The 24,651-nt window shown below is 40.1% G+C and overlaps 3 protein-coding genes across 6 annotated transcripts; 1 reads left to right on the top strand and 2 right to left on the bottom strand.

The window, feature by feature from the left end:
• Positions 1 to 357: 357 nt before the first annotated feature.
• On the bottom strand, positions 358 to 5,253 carry LOC127350871 (uncharacterized). Its single transcript, XM_051377907.1, has 13 exons — positions 5,109 to 5,253; positions 4,350 to 4,542; positions 4,087 to 4,232; positions 3,816 to 3,907; positions 3,473 to 3,743; positions 3,279 to 3,332; positions 3,085 to 3,147; positions 2,594 to 2,677; positions 2,397 to 2,488; positions 2,236 to 2,294; positions 1,057 to 1,227; positions 919 to 950; positions 358 to 784 (listed from the first exon to the last, which is right to left on the bottom strand). Exons 2-13 carry the CDS (start codon positions 4,540 to 4,542, stop codon positions 662 to 664), a joined length of 1,380 nt encoding a protein of 459 aa, XP_051233867.1. The 5' UTR covers positions 5,109 to 5,253; the 3' UTR covers positions 358 to 661.
• Positions 5,254 to 7,173: 1,920 nt separating this feature from the next.
• xcr1a.1 (chemokine (C motif) receptor 1a, duplicate 1) lies at positions 7,174 to 9,604 on the bottom strand. Its single transcript, XM_051377909.1, has 2 exons — positions 8,974 to 9,604; positions 7,174 to 8,753 (listed from the first exon to the last, which is right to left on the bottom strand). The coding sequence occupies exon 2, from the start codon at positions 8,734 to 8,736 to the stop codon at positions 7,717 to 7,719; it is 1,020 nt and encodes a 339-aa protein (XP_051233869.1). The 5' UTR covers positions 8,737 to 8,753; positions 8,974 to 9,604; the 3' UTR covers positions 7,174 to 7,716.
• Positions 9,605 to 9,947: 343 nt separating this feature from the next.
• fyco1a (FYVE and coiled-coil domain autophagy adaptor 1a) lies at positions 9,948 to 24,591 on the top strand. 4 transcript variants are annotated; one of them, XM_051377889.1, is made up of 18 exons: positions 9,948 to 10,052; positions 11,604 to 11,718; positions 12,480 to 12,586; positions 12,777 to 12,902; positions 13,061 to 13,167; positions 13,686 to 13,829; positions 13,928 to 14,021; positions 14,134 to 16,638; positions 17,646 to 17,738; positions 18,511 to 18,629; positions 18,721 to 18,888; positions 19,792 to 19,938; positions 20,075 to 20,304; positions 20,679 to 20,832; positions 22,150 to 22,242; positions 22,346 to 22,556; positions 23,875 to 23,984; positions 24,214 to 24,591. In XM_051377889.1, the coding sequence occupies exons 2-18, from the start codon at positions 11,658 to 11,660 to the stop codon at positions 24,287 to 24,289; spliced, it is 4,545 nt and encodes a 1,514-aa protein (XP_051233849.1). In that variant the 5' UTR covers positions 9,948 to 10,052; positions 11,604 to 11,657; the 3' UTR covers positions 24,290 to 24,591. The 4 variants fall into 4 exon arrangements, with proteins under 4 accessions (XP_051233849.1, XP_051233851.1, XP_051233848.1 ...); XM_051377891.1 differs by having other exon boundaries at positions 9,968 to 10,052; positions 11,607 to 11,718; XM_051377888.1 differs by lacking the exon at positions 9,948 to 10,052 and adding an exon at positions 10,065 to 10,264.
• Positions 24,592 to 24,651: the final 60 nt, after the last annotated feature.

The raw sequence follows: 24,651 nt of genomic DNA on the forward strand, positions 1-24,651 counted from the left end.
TTAGCCCTTCATAGGGCACTCATTGAAATACTTGGAAATTAAAAATTTTAACCCCGGAGTGTTACCCCTGGATATAAGAAGACATTTTTTATTTTTTGTTCTTTTAAAAGAGTCTCAGTTTTAAGCTGCAAATCAAAGTCAATGATGGCACAACAACAGTCTGTGGCACACCAGGCCTCCTCTTCCCATAGAAGGACTGAGCAGACAGTTGCTGCAAAAGAAATATGCCACATCAGTATACTTTGAAAATATGTATAGGCCACAAGCAAATCAAGAACATCATCACTGGAACATTACCCGGGTCTGTTTAGTCTAACGTGTACTGGTATGACATGTAATAAATTAGATAGTCCAGCATTTTCACACTAAATGGCTTTATTCTTATTTTGAAGCTGAAATCAGCAGTGCAATATTTACAGCTCATGCGGCACCAACCAGGGAAACACATTGTCAAAATACATTTTAAAGCCTTCTACAAGAGCCACTATATGTAATCAGTAACCATTAAAATGCATTACAACATTAATTAAATATACAAAACATAAGAATAACAGCTGTGAATCTTAGAGAGTGTTGTATGTTGTACAGATTGTGAAGCTCCCTGAGGAAAATTGTGATTTATGATACTGGATAATATAAATAAAAATGATGTGACTTGACTTCATGCACAAGTCTGCTTTGCTAAAAATATCCCAGCAATGACAGTTACAGTGAAAGACAAGGTTCCCATGATGAGGATCACTGAGACAGCAGTAACAATCACTTCGGCTGCACTGAGCTTGTTCTGAAATACAGAGGTGTAGTGGCACAAAAACACATTTTTATTGTAATGCATTATTGGTGGTTAGTTTATAGTTGTCAAGATAATACAAAGTGTTATCAATACATAATTGTCAAATCATTTGGACAGGCTCTCACCTTTTTTCCTTGTTCTCTCCATTTTGAACTCCCTGTAACAGAAAATAGACCCATATAATTTTGCTCAGCATTAGGATTCCGAACTGTATTTCATGCACAGTATTATATTCAAATTGTGTTATACCACAAGTAATTCACCTGTTTTGTTTCTCCCCAGTATCTCATTTCTATGAATACTGACTACAAAGGTCCAAATTAAAAACAGGCAAATCCACACTGTGAAAGCGGTCATCACTTTCAGAAGCCAAAAGTCTTTCCTGTTATTTCGGCAGTCATCAATCTCCAAAACAGCAACAAAGAGTGCAGCAACTGTGTGTAAAACAGATTTGGGAATTAAATCAGAGCAATAAACAAAAGCAATGGCAACTATCGGAAGAGATCCGAGCTCTGACATTGGTTTTCTATGTCATTTTAAAGAAATGGTTCAACATTTTGGGAAATCTGCTTATTCAAATTCTTGTTGAAAGTTAGTTGAGATGATCTAGGTTATACTATCTCATTTGTCTGGTAAAAATGCAGCTATAGCCAGCGGCTAGTAAGCTTTGCATTGGCTTAAAGACAGTGGGAATCAACTAAGCTCTGTCCAAAGATCCCACAAATCTCATTCTAGTGTAAAAATGTAGGGCTGCTGTTTTACAGGGAGTTATGTGGCTGAAAATGTATAACATGCTAATAAGCTTGTTTTAGACGTGCTTATTGGCAGATGTTTCTGTTTCTTTCAGAGAGAGCCAGGCTATTTGTTTCTCACATCCAGTCTTTGCGCTAAGCTAAGCTAAGCTAAGCTAACCAGCTGCTGGCTGTAGCCATTTCTTTACTGGACAAGTGTGAGAGTGGTATCAGTCTTCCCATCTAAAGCTCTGATCATTCTCTAGTACGGATACTGACAGCGTCATTTAGGGGTATGTGTAAGCAGACACACTGTGACCCTCTGACAGTAAGAAGAAACACTTCTTTATTGTATTTTTCTGAGCAACATGAAAAAGTTGGAAATAGATTTTGGCTTGATGAGAGTAGGATTGGGAATGCAGTACAAACATACGCACAATAGTATCTAGTTTGCTTTTCTAGGGCATGCTGGTGTACTTGTAGCGCAGTCTGTGCAGTCCCAAAATTTGGGCAGACTTGGGCAGATAGCAAAATTTATGGCACGTGGACCCACGTGGCAACTCAAACTATGAATTGGCCTTTCAGAGGGAACAAAGGTATTGCCCAAAATGTCAAACTATTGCTTAAAACACATTAAACAAGTCTTCTCACAGAGCCAAATGAATGCAGTAAAATGTACTACTGTAGAGATTAAAATCAGGCAAATCTTACTTGTAAAAACCATGTGGATGACAGAACACACTTTGGCAGCAAGGTCACAGATGTCCTTTCTTGAACCGAACAAAAAAATAAATACACAAGACATCTGAGTACAAAGTGTTGGTGTAAGGGTAAAATCAATATTCAGTGAGAAGAAAAGGAGTTGAACTTACAGTTCATGACTGGGTCCAATAGGCAGAGAGACGATTACCAGATCCATGAAATTAATCACTATTACCACACACATGAGAGCAATGAGAGTGACCTAAACGTACAATTGCAGACATATACGTGCATTAAAAATAATTTCACCTCAGCACAATTCAGAAATGTGGACATAGATATAGAGAAACCACTTATTACTACTCACTGTACAGGAATCATTCGCACAAAACAAAATCGGGGCCGATATTTCAACTGCCATAGAAAGCAGACTGCACAATATGTTTGACACCTACAACAGAAATACAATGCACATTCAGTTATCTTAATGAATCTGAATCATTAATATACATTTTGTGTTTGTTTTCAAAGGCACACATACACAAGCACAGGATACTAACTGCACCTACAAAGGCTATTGGCTTTTTATGTTGAAAAACATAAACTTACATTGAAAACAGAAAAAATATATATGAACTTGTGCAAACAATGAACATAAAATGCAAAGGACTATCATTAGTTAGATGTAAGCTACTGTTAACATTTTATTTCTTCCTCTCTATAGCCAGTAGTTTTTATCATTAGTGGCGGGGTCTGCTATTAAAGATTAAACTTATCTACCTACGCACGAGGGATTCACAGAAAATGACACAAGAAACAGTTACTATGACAACGCACGCCCCTCACCTCATGCCTTACCTTAATTAGACCACGAGAAAAGAGGCTGTTGGTGATTGTGATTGTGATTATATTAGGCAGCTCCTGAAGAGAGATAGTGAATATAGAAATATATACATTTTATTTTTTACAACAGTGTCTCACCATGCTACAGCGTTGGTAGGAATGTTGTGTGAGAGCATTTTCTGGGTGTCTCGAGTTTATGAACAACGTACCATTTTCACTCCAACAAAAAGAATGTCGAGAGACATTTGCACAGTACCTTCTCGCTGAAGATAAATCAAGAGAAACAATGAGGAGTTGATTAAAACAGCAGTTAAAGTTTATATATTCATGCATAGATTTCTGCACAATGTCAAAAAACCTCCATTAAATCCACCTTGGTGTCCATCTTTACCTCTTACCTTACCTTTAGGCCTAATGCGTCGGGTCGTTGAGTGTTCTGTGTTGTACTGGATGAAATGCTTGTAGTAACAGGGGATGAATTGGTCGTGCTTAACTCTGCAGTACTTGGCTTGGCAGTACTTGGCTTCACAGTACTTGGGTTCGCAGTACTTGGCTTCGCAGTACTTGGCTCGGCAGTACTTGGTTGGGTAGTTGGTGGTGGTGTCGTGGTTTGTATAGTGACTTTCCTATCCACTCGTTCCCAGAATTTTGCATAAGACTCAACAAATGTGGCTCTGAAAGGTATGATGACAAAGGTGCTCCACATTGTAATATTAAATACATTTATTTATTCTTGAACTTTATACCTGAAAGTGATGTCTAGCTCTGCTCCCTCCGCTGTCCAGTTGACTCTGATCAAAGTCTTTCCTGCACTGTATCTGTTACTAACAGCTGAGTCCTGAGGAGAGAGACAAAAACGAGACAAAAAAGTCACATCCATACGAAAGCATAGCTTGAATTTGTACTTCAAGTTCTTTTAAATTAGTTAATTCAAGTAGTCTTGGAGTATGAGCATTCAGTTAATCAATTCAATGCATTTACTACCTCTAATAATGATGAAATTGCATGGTTACTTACTGCTGAGAGACTGCACGTCAGTAGCCGAGTATCAGGCTGAAGCGAGATAAATCTTCCAACAGGAGGGCCTTCGTCCACCCTCTGTGTCTCTCGAGCCTCCAACATAAATCCGCTAAACTTATGTCCTGGGTTGCTTTCGAGAGAAACTGTATAATGGCGGAAAATGGTGGAGGGACAGAAATAATAACGTTTCACTTAGTAAATGTCCAAGATTGGAAGAAGTAAAGAAGCTTTAAAGAAAAGGGATCCAATATTATCTGTACCTGTAATAGGCTCTCCATTATTGCCAGGTTTGTAAGTGACCTTATAGGGCGGTTTAGTGTTCTGAGGAAGAATATTCACCCCTGACCTTCGATGCTCAGGTAACAGTGAGTCACACGACTGTGGGAAATCACCGTCTGAATACCCATGCACCTTTGTGATGATGCAAAGGCCAATCAATATCCACACACACATCTGTAAAACAAGTGTGCAATGCCATGAGTGAATAAAACAATGTCTTTCAACCTTCTCCATAAACATGCAGTCCCTGGGGATTAATAACATTGACCTGAAACACTTTAACAGTGATATTCAACGTATGGTACCGTAATTATCTTTGTAGTTTATTGCTGTAGTAAGTATGCTCCGGTACATTGCTTTAATGGTGTTTAAGGGTGTTTAAGGGTGTTCACATCCGCATAGTACGACAACAGCAGAGCTACAGTTCCCACTTTTTTCACCCATATGTATAAAAACGGCCTTAGATTCAAGTCAGCTCTTTAATCTTACAAACATTGTTTGACTGCGAATGCAGTTTGCTGGAATACAGACCCAATACAAGGACTCCCACTCAAAATACAGAATCACTCAAAATATGAAATGTGTCTAAAAAAGGAATAATTTGAACAAAATTAGGCCTAAAATAAACAGCAAACATTTTTTGAGATCTATCTCACTGTTAAAATTTGGTTTATAGATATTTAAGACCTCAGTGTCAAATAACTAAATATACACTGATAGTAAAAACTTTTTTCTCTTACCTTAAAATGAATGTATTTGTATAATGGTATAAATTGTTTTGTTCAAGTCTCTTTAAGAAAAACTGAAGAAATCTTTTCAGAGAGGGATCCTCCTCACAGGACAGTGCAGTGTACTAGAGAGCACTGCAACAACTGGGGTTGAGGAGGAAGTTTGAAAGGTCAATTAAAGTCCACGGCTGAACCCGCCCACACACACACACAGCTTAAATGAAAAACTAAATACAGTTTCCCTTTAGCTCTGATTACACCATTCTCATGATTTGTTGGTTTCCGGTGGTGAAATGTAACTAAGTGCATTTACTCAATAACTGCACTTAACCCTTACAAACTGTTCATATCCAATGCCTTCACAGTATGGTCGGGTCAAATTTGACCCAGTCCAACAAAGTCCTCATTAAAAGGTGTCTATACCATATTTTGAACTACAGATCTATTTAGAATATGTAAATAGCCTATCTTACATTAATATTGATTTGATTCTAATTTGTCTATTTTTAGATTATATTGTTACAGTGCAGCTACAGGTGCAGGTGCAAGTCTCTGTGTCAAGGCACCCTCTGACCTCTGTATGACCGTTGTTTCTTATGTGCACCATATATGACCACTCCTATGCTGTTTTACTATTTCACTGTTTCAAGGTTCCCCCATGGCCCCCCAAGACCAGCAGGGGCCTGCCCCTGCGGGAACCTGGGCGAGCAGTTATTGTGACAATGTCAAGCCCCCCCCCAACTCTGTCACCACTGTCCCATAAAAATACACAGATCCATCTCACTAGATCCGGGTCAAATTTGACTCAGAGCAGCATCAATGTACAAAAATTTGTAGCACCTGTGCAAATGTATAACATTTTAAAATATGTGTATTTTGGGTCACTTTAGGAAAAGTCATCAAATTTCAGGTTAAACGAATGACATGTAGGGTATTTTTACTGCTGTCAAATGTCAAAACGGGTCAATTTTGAGTACAAATTTACAAATTTGAGGTACTATACTACTATACTGTAATTTTCTCTTCAACTTTATATTTCAGAGGGAAATATTGTACTTTTTACTCCACTATAACTATCTGACAGCTTTACAAATTAAGATTTGCACATAAAACATACAAAGAACTCATAAAATAAGAAGTTATAGATTACCCAACAGTGAATTCAAGTACAGCTGAAATTGTTTGTCGACTAGGAACTATTTGTTAATCGTTTAAATAATTTTTCATGCAAAACATTTAAGGGTTCCAGCTACACAAATGTGAGGATTTGCTTTTTAAGGTCTGGACTATTGGTTGAACAGAACAAGCAGCGTGAATGTGTCAGTTTGAGTTCTGGGTAATTGCGACAGCATTTCTCACTGTTTTCAGGATTTTTACAAACTAAACAATCAGTGGATTAATGAAGGAAATAATAATCTATTATGGAAATGATTAGTTGCAGTCTTATACAAAATAGTTTAAAATAAGCTCCACCTCAACCAACTACAACATTACAATCCAGCTTTCACATTATGCATTAATAATAATAATTTAATGAAGTATAACATTTGGCAAAATGTAATGTTATTACAATTTATTTAACTGTTCACAGTATTATATCTGTATGATTATTTTTGGCCATTCTGACATTTTTGTAGTGCTAACATTGTTAATAATGAATCAGATGTAAGCATAATAATGATCGCTCTGATCACTGGGGTTCCTCTGTCCAAAGGGACTTTCCAGATTGAAGTGAGTCAGCAATGGTTGGTGCTATACCACCTGCAGAGGGTGCATGGCGTAAAAAACAGATGAGCAGGACTTAGTTCTACAAAGATTGCATTACATATTATATTACTTTTTGTCATTTCGTATGACTTTTAATTATTTATTTGTTGTTTTTCATGTTTAAATTGATGTCATATGTAAAATGTTTCATCAGTCAGGTTTTACACATTGCTCTTGTCTAGAGATATCTAATGAAAAGGTGTCTTTTATTTCTCTTAAATACTTACAAATTAATGCAGACTGAAAATACAAATTTGCTGTTAATGGTAGAGATGCACTTTTACTCATATGCTCATAATAAGAAAAACAGTTTAAAAAAGTCATTGTAGTTTTTATTTTTAATGTTTGACATTATTTTACATCACATTTTATTTACACTAATCTACCTGTAAACTGTAAATTGAGAATTTCTTGAAAACACTTTTTAACCGTTGTATGCAATGACACATTGTATGAAATGAACAGAATAAATTCATAATTACAGTAAGTGAAAACCACGCCTGACAAAAGTGAGAGTAAGTATAATTTTAAATGAATAATAAATCATTTTGCTCTGTGAACTTATTTGCTACAATGGCTCACCTTCCACTGTGACTAAATTACAAATATTTTTACATGCCCATGAGTGACATGGCCTCCTTTTAAAGTGCCATTAAATAACTGTATGTAACATTTCCAGTCGCATCCCATACATGCTGCATATTATGACAAAGGTTTAACACAGACACACACGCAGCAATACACAGCAAAAGTCAGAATTGAACCAGTATCTATATTTTTGCTGAGATCATATGTATTTTTTCCAACTCAGTAGTGCAGTACTAAATGGATGGAAATTATACACAAACAGCAACTAGTACATTGATCCACGTGAAAAGGCTTGCATTCTCGACTGCTGTTCTTCCGCTGGACTTGTGCGGATGAACATTCGATGCAGCATTGACTTCAAATGACTCCTAAACTTCACACCAACAAATGCATAAAAAACAGGGTTCAAGCAGCAGTGGGAGAAAGCAATGAGCCGGCACACATAGAATGCATAGTCAAGCTGGATACTTGCTTTGCAGGTATGAAACGGTGCAACCACATTGTCAGCCAAGATCTTCAGAAAAATGACCACGTTGTACGGCACCCAGCCGAAGAAGAACACGGCCACGATAGAGAAGACTAACTTAACTGCTCTGTTCTTTGTGTGGGATCTTGATTTTGAGATTCTACACAGTATTTGAATGTAGCAGAAAGCCATCACTGCAAAAGCAACCAAGAAGAAAATATTCTGTTGGGAGATACCAATGTTTTTCCACAGGGTAGCTGGATATTCACAGCCCATGGAGTATTTATCCTTGTGGTGGATTTGGACGAGAGAGCTGTAGAGAAGGGAGGGCATGGCTGCTCCAATGCTGATCATCCACAATAGGACAGACACAAAAACCCCGGTGCTGAGTTTCTGTGTGCTTAGGTCAGAGAGAGGGTGGACCACGGCCAGATACCTGTAGATGGTCATGATGGTCAGGAAGAGGATGCTGCTGTAAAACCCAGTGAAGAAGACGAAAGTCACTATTTTGCAGAGGATCTCTGAAAACAACCATCCCCAGATGTGGTAACTTGCCCAGAATGGAAGACCGGTGGTGAAGACGAGGTCAGAGATGGCCAGGTTTAGGATGAAAATGTTGGTGAGAGACTTGAGGTTTTCATACAAAGCCAGGATTACAAGGACGAGGATGTTTCCCGTGAGGCTCAGTATGATCACAAAAGAGAAGAAAACGGGAACGGCAATGGATCCAAATTTGACCACATTGCCTTTATCACAGACTTCATCGTCATAGTCCTCATCATAAATGGTCTCAGTAGAGTTCTCAGAAGAGTAATTCATTGCTGTTAAACTGGATCCTAGAAAAGGAATACAGGATTAGTATAATGAGTTATCAAATATGATACAGAAAAAATCATACAAGTAAATTATATTTTTTATTTTGTCAGGAAGCCCAATAAGCACTTCAATTTCAAATAATTAGAATTTTGTGGCAATTTGTTGATGTGCCAGGCTTCATATAGTAGGAACTCCTTTTGTAAGAGCATAATAGCACTGTAAAGCAAAAAAATGTCTTACCTCTCGTTTGATGGGACTGATCTGTTGTGACACCTTCTGTCAAATGAGAGCTCAAAAATAAGCAGCTTTAATGATGTTGTGACCAGGTTCTTTTCTGTTCCTACTTCCTATTTCACCACACTGGCTACACCCTTTAGTTGGATCTGTGGTTGTGGCTGTATATTTGGCCCACAGATGTGAATAAGGCCCTGTAGACTTCCTATAGAGCTTTCAGCCACATATCATGGTCCTCATCAGCAGATGGAGTTCGCTCAGTTGTATAACCGAACCACCATTTGTGACCACCTGTTATCACATGACCAGGGTCCCTTACCTTCGGACAACTGACAATTTCCATGACAATGCGGGAAACTTCATCCTCTGATGGAGGCAAGGAGATGGGGTTGAAAAGAGATCTAATAAATGGACCTTGAGTTAAGTTATTTGTTTGGTATAAAGAAACAGACAAACAAACAAACAAACAAACAAACAAACTTAGCTCTACTGGTAGCCTATCCAGCCATTTAGTTTTAATAGGGACTATTTCTTCAACATAAATTTCAGAATCTGTAAAATGAAACCTGCCATCATGGCTGGATACCACGAGAATAGGATAGTACGAGTATATGTGTTGTTGTAATTGTAATCGGACTTTGGAAATTGGACTTTAAAGGGGTACTCCAGCAATTTAGAGTTGCACTTCCTTAATGTTCAGGTACAAAAAAAATGAATGAATGGAGCAGAGGCTGAGGTGTCCGGACGTTTTCGTCCCTAGTATGGATCAAGCTTTGAAAACACTGGCTCTTACATTCCACATTATTGCAACCAAAAGCATCTTTTCATTAGACCCTAAATGAAAAGTGTGGCAAGTATTAAATGTATGTTGTTGATCACATGACACCTCTGTTTACTCTGCTGTGACAACCAAACTATGCAGTTTCAGAGTCCCGCCTACCAACCACGTAGCCATTGCACCGTTGGCTACATGTCGCTGTGTCATTGGACGGCACAGTGTCAATCACGTCACTTTAAACAAGTTCGTATGTAACGTTACACACAAACGAGCTGGGTTGTTATGGACTTGAGCCATATCTGTAAAAGTATGTCAAAGTTATTATTCTTTTCATATTATTTCACCAGCAACTATCTAGAAACACGTTAGATGATGCAAGTTATCGCTTATCGGTGATGTCAAGGTTATTTTCAAAATGTCAAAGGATCACCGTGTCAAAGCTAAATATAACGTCACTGAGACAGCTACAAAAACACACACAAAAAAGAGCTCTTGTCCTTCGTCTTCGATGTTAGAAAGGTAATGTTAGCGCTGTAAGAGCTGATAGTAAGTGTTATAAAACTATTCTTGGTGTTTTTTTCAAACTGTTTAGGCTAAAAACCCCAACAAACGTTAACCTAGTTAGCCGTTAGCCAGTCTAACGTCCGTCAAATCATAAAGTTGTTTTAATAACGTTACTACAGAGTTAATGCCTGTGTATTAACATGTAGGTTGTGGCTGGTCTCACTCCGCCACAGTATAGACACTTTCTTAATGTCATAGGTGTTATTTAGCATACTCATTGTGTGCTTTGTCTAGTTCCTCATAGCTAACCAACAGGAGGAGGTTACAGGACAGCAGTAACACTTACACAATGGCCAGTAATACGTGCAGTACTACCTCAGTGTATGTTATAATAAACACTGTGTCAGAGAGGTATTACTGAACTTAACTGGTCATTTTTGTTGCCAGAACTTGTAGTGATGGCGTTTTATGAACATTAGGGTGGAAATGTTCTCTTTGGTAATGGGGTCCTGTTGCACAGATGGTGTATTGGGTCCACAAGCTTCTTCTGTACATGTCACATACAGACTTATAATCTAATATACTGTTTAATGTGATGAATTTCACTGTGTGGTTTTGTAAAAGCAAGGGAATTGTACATCTTGTAACATGTCTCTTTTCTTTGGGTTCTGCGTTATTATAGTGCATTTTTCTTAAATAATAACAAGTAGTAAGTCATAAATGATAAGAGTGGGTTAGTCTAGTTTTAACCAGTATTCTGCAAGAACCATTAGGTATTTTTCCTTACCTAATGACTCTTTTGTTGCTCCGACAGTGATTTAAGTGTTATGCAATTCCCCTCTTTTGGCCTTGGGATCATTACTCTTCAATTCAAAAACTCTGGAATTTACGTTCCTCTTTATACTACCCTCAGTAAATTATTAATGGACTTTGTTGTTGTAGTTATATAAGAATGTAACTATTTTTATGTGTTTAGGAGTGTGTCATCGAATGTTACCAAAACAGATGCATAGTTTGACTGATACGAATAAAAGGTCACAGTTGAACAGTACCTGGTTGTCAGAACTTCAGAATGTATAAAGTGCCATCATTTTTTAATGGTTTATTCTACAGATTATACAGTATCAGATCACATTGTATATGTGACAGACCATTTTATCACTGACAGACTAACTTTCAGGCCTGTACATTTTCTGCACAGAATTCAGCAATGTACTCATTATGGGAACTCTCATTAATGTGTAGCATCTCTATGTGTATCACGTGTGCCCATGATTGGCCACAAGAGAGTACAGTATGTTGGAGCATTCATGTCAATCTTTTGTTCCTGACTGCTTCTGATTCTCTGATTCAGCAGACTGGATGTGACCCTGTGACCCCTGGTTGCCAGGGAGAGAGCAGTGGGGCCATGGCTGTTGGGGCTACTGTCGGGGAGAGCCAACTCCAGAGGATTATCCGAGATCTGCATGGTACGCCAGCTTTATGTGTGTGCGCCTGTTCGTGTGAGTGTGTGTGAATAGATTGGCTGCAGGCAGTTGTTGGCTGACATAGTGTGACTGAAAAGAGGAGAAAGGAGAGATAGAAAGGTTTTCCATCATGTCATGACCTTAGTTTCAGTGTCAAGTCTGAGTACAGTCTTTACACCTGGAACTACCTGACCTCTCCTGCTCATCAAATCATTTGGGAAAACGTGCATCCGACCACACATTCCCATAGTAAGGGTGTGGTGGAAGCTTCTGTCAGCATGCAACGAGACAGAAAGTGCGTACTGAGGGTGCACCCATCACAGGTGTCCTTCCAGTTTTTGCGATGGATACGAGGCAAGTGGTTGATTTTCAGACTAGCTGTGCTTGGAGAGGGTGGGGTTTAAAAAAAAATGTAGGGTGTATTTGTGTGTGAATGTGTAACCAAAATGCACCAACAAAGATGTGAAAATATTACAGCCATACAGTGTATAGTTTTGTATTTCTTTTTATTTCTTTTTAAGCCATGTGACTTTTGGTAATTTCTAAGAGGATAACAACAGGATGCCTTCCTGCTTCTTTCTCAATGAAGACTAGCTGTTCAAGTTTCTTTTAGCCTAAAACACATTTTTATATTATGTGTGTATCTTTAAGAAGCATGTGTCTTTTGCCTTTTAAATGTGTTTTCCACCGGGAATCTACCATCCACCTGTTTGTATGAATCCAGTTTGAATCATCATCCCATTTTTGAACTATGTGAATTTCAGAGGCTGTTGCAGAGCTTGCAAGGGAGTACAGGGAAAGTGGGGAGCCAATCACTGATGACAGTACCAACCTGCACAAATTCTCCTACAAACTGGAGTACCTGCTACAGGTGTGATATTGCTTATATTGCCACACATGACGCAGTGAATCCAAATTACTCAACGAACATGTGAATAAATAAATAATTAATGATTTCTAAATTAAACACAGGCCTAAGAAAATCCACGTTTAACAGGTTCTTTGTTGCAACTATATCTATATATCTATATATATCTATATATCTTATATCTATATTTCAGTTTGACCAGAAGGAGAAGACCACATTTCTTGGTACAAAGAAGGATTATTGGGATTACTTCAATGACTGTTTGGCTAAGATCAAAGGAGCCAATGATGGGATCCGCTTTGTCAAATCCATCGCTGAGGTGTGAAGAATTTTGTTGTTGTTGTTATTGAGAATGAGAAATAATTTTTTCTTTTTAATTTTATAGAATTAAAACGATATAGATTAGTTAAGTGTAATGCGTATGAAGTCAACATTGGTTAAAAGCTCTGTGTTAAACCATATCTTTTGCTTTGATAGCTGAAAACATCTCTGGGGAAAGGGCGAGCGTTTATCCGTTACTCCCTCGTACATCAGCGATTGGCTGACACCCTGCAGCAGTGCCTGATGAACCAGAGAGTCACCAGGTAAAACTCGTCTTTTATATATGAAGAATGGATGGCTTTTGTTGAAGTGCAAGACAAACTGAAAAATGGAAACTGATGTATATGTCACTTCCTTATTTGCACTTTCAAAAACCGAATGTTGGTGTTACGTTGTGGTGTTTTACTTCATCATTTCCCTTCCTTTTAAATGGGACTAGTGCTTCTGAAGTTTAGTAGTTGAATATGAACAACAGTCTAACTAAGAAGAATTAAGTTGACTTACTTAGTTCAGAATGGGTACGTGTTGTACCAAGCTGAAAAATACACCATTACAAGGAAAAATCTTAATCTTAAAGAGTCAAACAGCTGTCAGTAATAAACTATTTACTCTCTAAGCTATGCAACGTGGCTTGTTTTTGAGAAATTTCTGAATTTACTGGTTTAGATAATTTCTAGTCAAGAGTCAAAATATTAATCAAAACTTCCCTTTTCAACCACTATGATTGTTTCCAATTGTTTTGTTTCCTACTGTAACTTCTCCTTAATTTCTCTTCCCGTAGTGACTGGTACTATGCAAGAAGCCCCTTCCTGAAGCCCCACCTTAGTGTTGACATAATTAGTCACCTGTATGAACTCAATGAGGTCCAGTTTGATGTGGCTTCCAGAGGTCATGATCTTGATGCCTCCTGGCCCACTTTTGCAAGGTAACAAAGCATATCATCAACATAACATGCAGAGCAGATAAAAGCTAAAAGAAACAGGTGTGTCTGAATACAGCTAACATTTCTCTTCTAATCAACAGGAGGACACTGGGAAGTGCAAACTCACCTGGCCACATGTGGAAACCACCCAGTCGCAGTTCCAGTATTAACAGTCTTGCCAGCAACTACTCCCAGGTAACTGACATACATCTCAAATAACATCCTGTCATTTTTCAGAACTGTAGAATATTCATCACTCTACCTCTGTTCCTTCCCTTCTCCTTTGGTTTCCCTCACAACCATCCAGCAAGCACCTGAGTTCCCATCTAGCCCTGACTATGGTCAGGGTCTGCTAAATGACCTAAATGAGTCTCTGCCTGCCTGCACTGAAGATACCAGCACAGTTGAAGACCTTCGCTTGGAGCTGGACCAGTCAGAGCTAAAGCAGCGAGAGCTCCTAGATAAGGTGCAGCAGCTGGGCGAGGAGGCTACTGAGCTCAGGGGGGTAGTTGAGGCGCTCCAGAGGCAGCTGGATGTTTCCCTTGCTGCCCAAGAGCAGCAGCAGGGCTTGCAGGGAAAACTCAAGGCTCTACAGAGAAGCGAGGAGGTTCTGTCTAGAGAGGTGGAAGCACTCAGAAATGGGGAAAAAGCCAGGGAGGCTGAACAACAACTGCTTCAGGAAAAACTGGCAGCTGCTGAGGGAAAGAACATAGAGCTTCTGGCCAAGTTGGACGGGGTTCTGAATGAGAAAGGCCAGCAGGCAGCCAGTTACTTTGATTCAGCTCAAAAGATACACGAGTTGCTGGACAGATTGAAAGAAGCAGAGAGAGGGAAGATGGAAGCTGTAGCTGAGGTAGAGGAAAAGAAGAGACAAGCAGAGAGGCTAGAGGAGGAGTTGAGAGTCAAGGAGGCAGCTGCAAAGGATGGTGAAACACAACTCGGAGCATTAGTTGCATCTGCGTCTGAGGAGAAGACCAAGTTGGAGGCGAAAGTGGAGGAACAGTGCAGTGCCCTTGATAAGCTGCAGGGGGCCTTGACAGTGAGAGAAAAGGAGGCAAGCAATCTACAAATGCAGCTGCAGGACCTCCAAAGATCTCTAGAGGAGAAGGAGAAAGAGTTGGAGGAGGTGAAGAGCATGGCACGCCAAGATAAAGATGAAATGCAGAAGAATGTTGGCGGCTTAAAAGAGTCTTTAGAAGCAGAAGTCACTGCTCTAAAGGAGCAGCTAAAGAGGAAAGAGACAGAGCTTACCTCAAGCTGTAAGACACTACAACAGCTAGAAGCCAAGAACCAACGCCTGACCAAAGAGACGGAAAAACTGACCACTAACCTTGTTGAGCTGGAGGGTAACGTCAAAGAACAAGCCACGAAGATAGAAGAGTACAAGACGCAATGCGGCAATCTAATGGAACTAAATGAGAAACTGCTGACTACGGTGAAGAAAAATAAGGAGCTGAAGAAGGAGATGGCAGACAACAGAGCAGTTCTTGAAGCTGAATTAGCAGCTCTACGGGCTTCTGAGAAACAGCTTCGAGGCCAGCTCGATGATACCAAGATGACAGTGGATGAAAAAGAGAAGCACCTGCGTGAGGAGAACCGCAAGCTGGATGAGAGTCTGCAGCGAGCCACCATGGCTGCACAGCTGTCAGACGCCACATCAAAGCGGCTGGAGCAAGAGAACCATAGTCTGAGAGAGGAGCAGGACACAGTGAAAGCAGCTCTCAGCCGCATGCAAGCTGACCTGAAGAGTGTTCACGGGCAAATTGGAGAGTTGGAGAAGAACTTAGGAGCTTCACACAAGAATGAAGCAAGCCTTCAAGAACAGCTCCAAGCCAAAGAGGCCCAGTTAGACAGTAAAGAGAAGAACCTTGTTGAGCTGCAGTCCAGGTTAAACTCTCTGGAGGCCAGGGAGAAGGAGCTGGAGATTGCCAAAGCTGCTGCAGAAGCAACCTGTGCTAAACAGACAGAAGTGATTGAAAGGGTTACGTCTCAGAAGCAGGAAATGGAGAAATCTCAGCTGGAGAGGAGTGCGGTCCAAGCAAAGGAGAGCCAGGAGGTGACAAGCAAACTGACTATGGTTGAGGGCCAGTTGGAGGTGAGCATGAAAGACGTGTCCAGGCTCCAGGCAGATATCCTGGATCTCAAGGTGCAGGTAAAGAGGTCTGAGGAGGAAAAGTTAAAATCACAAGCACAGCTGGAGGTGACGGAGGCCCAAAGGGATGAGTTCAGGACTCTGACCGAGCAGCTTAAAGCCCAGACAGAGGCACTGAATCAGAGGCATATAACAGAGCTAATGGAGTGCAAAAAGAAAGAAGAGGCGCTGATTGAACAGCGTGATAGAGAAGTAGCTGCCCATGCCGAATTGGCTATCTCTGCGGCTGCCATCCGAGAAGAGTTGTCCACCCTCAAGGCAGAAAATGACAGACTTACCTCAGAGAACAGCGAGATACGTGAGGGTCTACACAGGGCAAACACAGAGATGGCGGAGCTGGGGATGACCATCTGTAAGCTAGGTGCAGAGAAGGAGGAGGCCAGAGAGCATTGGGAAGGCGACACTGCCAGGATCGAAGAGCTGGAGAAAGAGGTTGAGCGAATAGTAGATAGCATGGCAGAACTACGGCTGGAGAATACCAAACTAAGAGAAGAGCTGACACAGAAGGAGGAACTTCCAGAGACTATCAAGGAGCTCCAGGAGCAGCTGGAAAAGGCCAAGTCCCAAATGAAGAACACTAAGGACTCTAGCCGAGAGGAGGTGGAGGCTGTCAAGTTCCAAATGAGTTCAGAAAGCATGAATTATCAGGTCCAGGTGAAGGTGAGTCAGAATCTATTAATCATGTCTCGTATTACACTCATTTTGATTCTACTGATTCTTCGCACTGCAGTTCTTAGTTTATTGGCCCCATTTACACCTGGGATTAACATGACATAACATGACAACCGTACTTTGCATTTAAACTCGTAATAAAATGCGGTTTTCTTATCTCGATTGTTCCCACACTGAATATGCAAATTAGTGAGATAGCACTGGCTGACTTGTCAATAGTCTTGCTGTGTCCCAGACCAAGGCAAGCAATGCCACGAATGGACGTCATCATTTCTAAATCATTTTTTGTGAGGGAAGTCTACTATTTGTACCTTTTACAATGCTTGCTTGAGATAGCAAACAGAAGTGTAGTAAGGGGACCTTTGAACTGGTTGGGCTGATTTGTGTCTTAAGAATGTGGTCGTGCTGTAAGGATTGCATTTGCATTTGGCTGAGATCCGCTCACAATGCCAGACTGACCACCTCAAAATGTGGCCCAGCTGAAACTGATCCCAATGCGTTCCCCTATACACATAACGTGTCCAAATAAAGATTGCAATTTAATGCGAGGTGTAAATGGGGTAATGTGTGTCAGAATATCCAAATCAGTTACCTCTTGGCATGGCAGTCCACCGCTTTGGTCCAGCCCAAAATATCTTAACAAGAATAGGCTGGATTGAAGAAATTTTGTTCAAACATTCATGGTGCCCAGAGGATTAAACCTGATAACTTTGGTGATCCCGGACTTTTCAGCTAGTGCCACCAGTCAAAATTTTAATTTTAAATTTCAAATGACCATATACTTGAGATTGAAACTAATGTCATTCCCATCAGCCTCAGTTGTACTTTGTGTTAATTAGCAGTTAAGTGGGTGAATTTGGTAAAAATCTGATCATCAGCATGTTAGTATTGTCATTGTAAGCATATTTAGCTCAGTACAGTCTCACAGTGGTGCTAGCATGGTGAGCACTCTTCTTATTTTCATTTTCCTATTACTTGTTACTTTTACATTTCAGAATGTGAATGAGCAGCTGGACAAGGTGAAGGCCCAGCTGCAGGAGGAGCAGAAGAATGTGTCCAGCTTGCAGGCCAAAGTGTCTGAACTAGAGGTCTGTGTCTTTCAAGCATTAAATACAGTGATGTCACGGTTACATAAGTACATACATGGTGGTAGAATGTGTTCTGTAACATAGTGTTAAATGTGTTAAAAAAAAAAATGTGTGATGTACTTTCAAGTCTAAAAATATGATACATGATTAAGAGAAGACTGTAGATAGCTCGCGAGCAACATCCTATATGTACATACCCTGGAGCAGGCACCAACACCTTTATCATTAGTGGATTTTCTGAAGGAATGGAAAAAAGGAAGCCACAAACCACATGGGACATAATAACAGGCAGATTATTTGTTTAGCACTCATTAACAGTAGATGATTATGTGAAATGTTTTTTTCAGATCTCAGTTTTTTATAATGAGACACCTTGATTGCTTGAGCAGTTTTCTTTGATTACAGAAGGTTGAATAGATGCGAAATCACTGTAGTGTACTGATCCTAATCCAATCATTACCTCAATGAAATTGCTTTGAGATAATAGTTAATGTTTTGCTCTATGGTTCGATGTGTTTACAGATATATATATATATAATATGATTAAATACGATTTAATTAAAGTTGGGTTACTCCAAAAGCTGTTATCAGATTTTACTCAATTACATGTTTCAGTATGTTCTCTATTGCAAAATGCACCAGCAGAAATATTTTTTTGTAGCACAGCACTTGAAATGTATTGAATTCATTCAACAGTACTGAGACCAATTTAAGAAGTGTTTAAACTATGGAAACAAAATGACGGGTATTTTTATGTGTGTGTTTTATAAAGGCTTTGAATAAGGAGTACTTGCAGCTAACTGGCGAGAAGGATGCTCACATCACAAAGACCGAAGCAACCATTCGTGAGGGTGAGAGCGAGATTCAGCAACTGAGAGATGCCGTAACCAGGTGCGTTTATGTACCAGTAATACCTGTGAATTTCATCTTTTGATGAAAAAAAAAGCTACTGACTAATCTACCTCACACCTATTCCCATCAGTGCTGAAGAAGCACACGTGGCTATGCAGAAGGTCAGCGAGGAATTGGAGCAGAAACTCAAAACAGCAGAAGCTGACAAACAAAGCCAGTGCCTGAAGATGACTGCAGAGATCGATGACCTCAACAGAACCAAGACAAACCTTGAAGAGCGGCTCATCGAGCTTATAAGGTATGCCCTGTCTCTAGTACAGCTGTCAGCGTCAAGGCTGTCTATTGCAACAGGCATTTCATTTCTTAATGAAGAAAAGGGTTAAAGTTCATTTTATCCTTGGATGTCTACACCTTGTTATGTTTGGTTGCTGCCTGCTCTTTGATAGTCCCACTAGGGAGTCTATATTTGGAATTAGTTCTTCCAGTAAGAGCAGTTCTCTGGTGTTGTTATACTTGACGTTGATGGGGGGAAATTAGGTTTGAGGTGCAGGGGAAAAGGCTTCTTTGAATGCTGAGATAATAGACTGAGAACAGGTCTGACAGAGAGACTTTGACAGAGAAGACGCCAGGAAAAGTAATACTGAGAGGCCAACATGAGAGGTGAAGTGGTAGAGAGAGGCAACTGAATAGAACAACAGCCTTTTATGCATCTTTTTCACTGGGTTGAGGAACCACGGTTGCCTCAAAAGCTTTCATACTCTGCAAGGGATGAAACGCAAATACAGTGATTCAGTCAACTCCTCTGGGATGTGCCCACATGATTTTTGTTATTTCTACTTTTGTATTATTCGTGCCTTCATTGTTCTTCTCACTGGCATTATTTCGGGAACATGTTAAAAAAATTACAGTTCAGTTCAAGTACACAACATGCTAAATTTGTTCAGTTGTCAAAGATCATAAAGTGGGAAACATAACAGGTAAACCACAGACAACATCATAAGGTTAGTGAAGTTTATTTTACAGTACAGCCAGCTTCAGTATGCCTCCAGAGCAGTTTTGAAATATTGAGCAGTTGAACAGTTCATCCATGTGAAGGAAACATTTTAAACACTTTAAATTCGGTCGCAGGCCAAAATTTGTTAAAGCAGCGCAGAATGACACTAAACCTCTATGCATTTGTCTTTTTTGTGCATTACATCAGGGACAAAGATGCTCTGTGGCAGAAGTCAGACGCTCTAGAGTTTGAGCAGAAACTGCGAGCAGAGGAGCGCTGGTGGTTAGTGGAGGCCACTAACTGCCTCGGATGCCAGGGCCAGTTCACCTGGTTTCTGCGCAAACATCACTGCAGGTGGGCTTTAAGTTGGTACAGGGGCTTTCTCAAAATGCAAGACGTCAAAAATATGTCTTATTAACAAAGGTTAATATACATAGGTCTAATATGGATGAAATCTCCTTTATTTTTTCATACATTCATCATTTTCTAGGCTTTGTGGTCGCATCTTCTGCTACTACTGCAGCAACAACTTTGTGATGACCAAGCATAGTGCGAAGAAGGAGCGCTGCTGCAGGGACTGTTACACCCAACACAGTGCAGTGGTGGAAAGGTTTACAGTGGGAGAGCTGAGTCCTTCAGACACTCAGCCTCCTCCACCTGGAGTTGGACCTCAGCCACCTCCTGAACCAGCCCCATATAAACCCACTCCCAGGGTAACAGGTGAGAGGCAAGATGGGGAGAAAAACACTAACTTGACAACTGGACACTTGGCCCAAACATTTATTACTGTCGTTCTCCAGCCACCTGTTCTTCTTACTGTAAATTAACTGGGAAGCAGAAGTGAAAAGACTGACTTTGTCATATTGAGGAACAAGGACAGAAACCATTGCCATTGAATTCTTATTCAATAAACAAAAGAGGAAGACGGTGACATTTCTGTTCAGAGAATAAGGTGTTTTGCTTTTATTTTAAAGCTGCATATCTTATATCTGCTTTTGTAGGGGCTAAGTTTACTGTGTTTACTGTGTAATGAGAAGACTAGGTAGTAGCACATTATTCCAATAGTTAAATTCATACATTTTTGTTCCTTCCAGTTTCAGACCCCAGCAACAGATCGGATGATGGAGCTTATGACATAATCACAGAAGAGGAAGTGAATGGCGTCTATGACAGTGATACCACCTCCCAGACCACAGGAGGCTCCTTTGAGGGAGAACAAGACAGACGGCCTCCAGGAGCACTGGATATGTGAGTTTATATGGGGACAGAGAGGGATGGGGTTGAGACCTTATTTCTGAGCCATTATGTGACTCTGTCCATTTGGTCTCCTCAGTTGAAGGTCAGACAGTCACAACACAAGATACCACCGCTTAGTGCTGAGCTCCTGAAATTGCAGAGTTTTAAAGACATAAGTGCTTTGGGTAACACACATCCTCACATCAGCATCCAAGCTTCCGTGGTCAATTATTGCTATAAGAACAGTGACAACTGCACACAGTATGTAGGAAGTGAAAATATACAAACTATATAGTGCTGGATGATTTAAAATACAAAAAATATAATGGTTTTATGAGAAATGTAAAACATTTTCAAATCTTGTTTTGTTCTTAAAGCAGCTAGGTAATTAGGCTTTCTTTTAGGTTTCATGTTGTTTTCACATCAATTCCTTGAACTTTCAATAGTGGGAAGTAGAAAATTGAGAAGTGAACTAGTTCCATGTTTTCAATAATGCACCATGAATTGGTCAGGGGAAATTAAAGAGCGAGTGTGTCAATTCTGCCTGCATACTGACCTTTATAAATCAGTATTGTAAATTGGAGACACTCATCATAGCCCATTCCGTAGAACATACATGCAGTAAATGTCCCACCACTGCTCTTAAAAAAGACAAGAAATGCAGACTTGATTCTGCTTGAATGCTGAAATCTCTAGACTCGATGCAACTTGAGTTGTTTGCTTTCTGTGTTTCAACACCTTCTGATATTTCCCAATCACAGGATCTCTATAGAACCCAGAGGGGATTCAGCACGCATGGTCTGCCCCCTTCCAGTTGTCAGATAGTAATTAGGGTTTGTTCCTCTTGTTTTCGTGGATGAGCGGGGAAAAAAAAACTTATTGCAAGAACTGAGAAGTGCAACAGGTTTATGGTACTAGAGGTGATGGTGGCGGAGTGAGACTAACGCATTCATGTGTTACCATTACCATACCAAAGTCTACAGAAATGTACATGTGCAGAAGTACTGTCACATTGCTGTCATCGTAGAATCTATGCACCAACAATGTGAAATAACTGGGAGGAAGGTTAGGTAACAATGAATTAAGTCCCACATAGATTCAACTTAAATTTACAATAAAGTAAATGGGATAAAATCTGTAAAAAACGTTGGTATGATCTTTGAATATGCATACATAATGTGTCAGCTGCACCAGGATACTTAGCATTTTTGGAGTTAAATCATTATAGCAAAGAACAACTTTTGGTTCTGAATGAATCATTACGCCATTTAAGAGTTATATACATTGAAAATAATAATATTATTCATTGTGTCTCTCTGGATTTTGCAGAGGCACGGGAGATGTGACCCCCGATGACCCTGAAGAACATGTTCCCACTGTTCAGGATTCAGAAATCAACCTTCTCAAATCAGGAGAAGTCACGTGAGTCTTGTCCTTGGTTTACTTGTTGTGTTAGTGTGTGTAACTGAGTGAGTAACTGATATTCATTAACACCACTCTTAAAATTAATTGTCTCTCATTGCAGGATGGCTGTCCCTCTCAGCATTGATGATATTACTCAGTTTGGCGATGGTTCCAGGGAACTCTTCATCAAGTCCAGCTGTTACAGTGTGATAACTGTTGTTGTGGGTGACTGCGGGCCAACCATCAGCTGGATGTTTTCCTCAGAGCCTAAGAGCATCTCCTTTAGTGTGGTTTATAGGGAATCCAGTGATACTCAGGTGGAACAGTCAAAGGTGGGTGTTCTTGTTTTTTGCATTTTTATGTTTATGCTCTAAGACCAATGTGTCGGAGACCCAGTCGTTGTGTGTCTTCCAGTGGAAAAGTCAAGGAAGACACAAACCAAGGGCAAGGTTGTTACATAATTTCAAATTAAAGTGAATCATAAGGCTGAAGTGAATGCTTTTCAATTGTGAGAAATTGCAGCTATGTGAAAACTCAAACGTTATTACCAGACACAATAGACTGGCCTGTGCATGCTTTTGTGAGTGCTCCCTGCAGAGATTGGGGTTATTTGCTTGATCTTTCAAATATCACCGACCGAGGAAAACCACTGCAGGTTGCCAGTGTTGCTCAGCAGATTGAGGTAAACACCCTGCATTTCAAATGTCAGGGGTTGTCAATGAGTTTTGACCTTTCGCCTCATATTCCCATCCCCTCCATATCTTGCCACTATTTCCTAATGTTTCCTAATGTCCTTTTGACTTGAAATTTGATTTTAAAGGTCCAGTGTGTAACATTTAGGAGGATCCATTGTCAGAAATAGAATATAATGTTCATAAGTATGGTTTCATTGGGATATAATCACCTGAATACAGGAATCGTTATCTTTTGTTACCTCAGAATGAGCCTTTTTAATCTACAGATGGCGGGTCTCCTACCATGGAGTTTGCCATGTTGAACTGCCATGTTTCCACAGTATCCCAGAAGGGACAAACCAAACACTGGCTGTAGATAGGGCCGTTCATGTTTTTTGCACAATTCGCAGATAAGTTTAGTTTCTCCTTCGCACTTGGAAGCGGACGGTGAAAATGAGGCAGCTGCAATCTGTAACTACACCACTAGATGCCACTAAATCGTACACACTGCCCCTTTAATTCAAAGTGTGTTGGAATTTCCTATATATTACAGTTTATGCTGATGATTGTTGGATCCTTGCTGTCCAACATAAACAGTCATGTAAGATATCATAAATGTCGTAAACACAAGCCTAGATAATTATAGATAGACTGGGAGATTTGTTGAGCCGGAATTATACTTTCTTTGTCCATGAGTATGCAAGGGTCCGCATGACGTATATTTTGTCATCAGAACATGACCTAAAGTCTCTGTGTGGACATCCGTGTGCCTCCAATTAGTTGTGACCATGTGTGGAACACATCCTCCAAGTGGACTGGCCAAGTAGTACTAATAGAACTGCTGTGTGGGCGTTGTTTCCACAGCTGTCCATTTTGGAAGTACATTGAGGCCGTTAGACAACCTCTGGCACAATCTTTCACCTGTACATTGTGTTTCACTTCAGACCACTCACCAGTGTTTCTGTTCTTCTCTCAGGTCCTGATTCCTCTGACTCGCTGCAGTTCCCATAAAGAGACAATTCAGGGACAGCTGAAAGTCCGACACCCCGGCCTCTACACACTAATCTTTGACAACTCCTTCTCACGGTATGTAACTCCTGACATCACGCATCCCGATTCTTCCTCCTAGTGGTTTTAACTCTTACTGCCTTTGCCTTCATTTCCTGCCACTACTGGGCATATGTGTGCGTGCGTGCGTGTGTGCGTGCGTGCGTGCGTGCGCATTTGGCCTTCAAACAGGCTTCCTGTTTTGCCTCAGTGTCTCGTTTCAGTTAATGGGATTGCTGTCCTCTGATCAGAAATTTTCTTCCAACAGTTTTATCTCCAAGAAGGTCTTCTACCATCTGACCATGGAGAAGCCCATAATCTATGATGGAAGTGACTTTCCCTGAAGCGGAATCATGCACACTCCCACAGAGGCATCAGCATGATGTCACAAATACATCCTGATGTCAATGTGGCAGCTCAAGGGAGAAGAAGAGATGGCAATTCATTGACTGTTTGTTATTCATTTTACTTTTTTGCTCTTTTTTCCCCCAAAAACCTGTTTTTACCCAAGTATTTTATGTTTTAAAAACAATGTCTGTATTATTTAACTCTGTGGTGTTAATCTTTTGAGGTGTTTTAACTGTGGCCTACGTGAAATTTTTGTCAACAAGAGGAAAGTGGTTTATGTTTATGCAAGTTTTATCATGTGTTTAAAAAAATATACACCAAGTAATTTAGATATCTTTAGTTCAGCTAGGGTTAAATT

This window comes from Dicentrarchus labrax, unplaced genomic scaffold, assembly GCF_905237075.1.
Source record: "Dicentrarchus labrax unplaced genomic scaffold, dlabrax2021, whole genome shotgun sequence".
Taxonomy (NCBI): domain Eukaryota; kingdom Metazoa; phylum Chordata; class Actinopteri; family Moronidae; genus Dicentrarchus; species Dicentrarchus labrax.

Bases quoted from the DNA above. Each gene is read 5' to 3' on its own strand.
- LOC127350871 (XM_051377907.1), bottom strand. From the start codon at position 4,542: ATGTGTGTGTGGATATTGATTGGCCTTTGCATCATCACAAAGGTGCAT. The intron at 3,333-3,472 runs GTAAGGTAAGAG...ATTTATCTTCAG, and splicing joins CCGACGCATTAGGCCTAAAG to CGAGAAGGTACTGTGCAAAT. The intron at 785-918 runs GTGAGAGCCTGT...TCTGTATTTCAG, and splicing joins GGAGAGAACAAGGAAAAAAG to AACAAGCTCAGTGCAGCCGA.
- xcr1a.1 (XM_051377909.1), bottom strand. From the start codon at position 8,736: ATGAATTACTCTTCTGAGAACTCTACTGAGACCATTTATGATGAGGAC.
- fyco1a (XM_051377889.1), top strand. From the start codon at position 11,658: ATGGCTGTTGGGGCTACTGTCGGGGAGAGCCAACTCCAGAGGATTATC. The intron at 11,719-12,479 runs GTACGCCAGCTT...TGTGAATTTCAG, and splicing joins GATTATCCGAGATCTGCATG to AGGCTGTTGCAGAGCTTGCA. The intron at 12,587-12,776 runs GTGTGATATTGC...TCTATATTTCAG, and splicing joins AACTGGAGTACCTGCTACAG to TTTGACCAGAAGGAGAAGAC.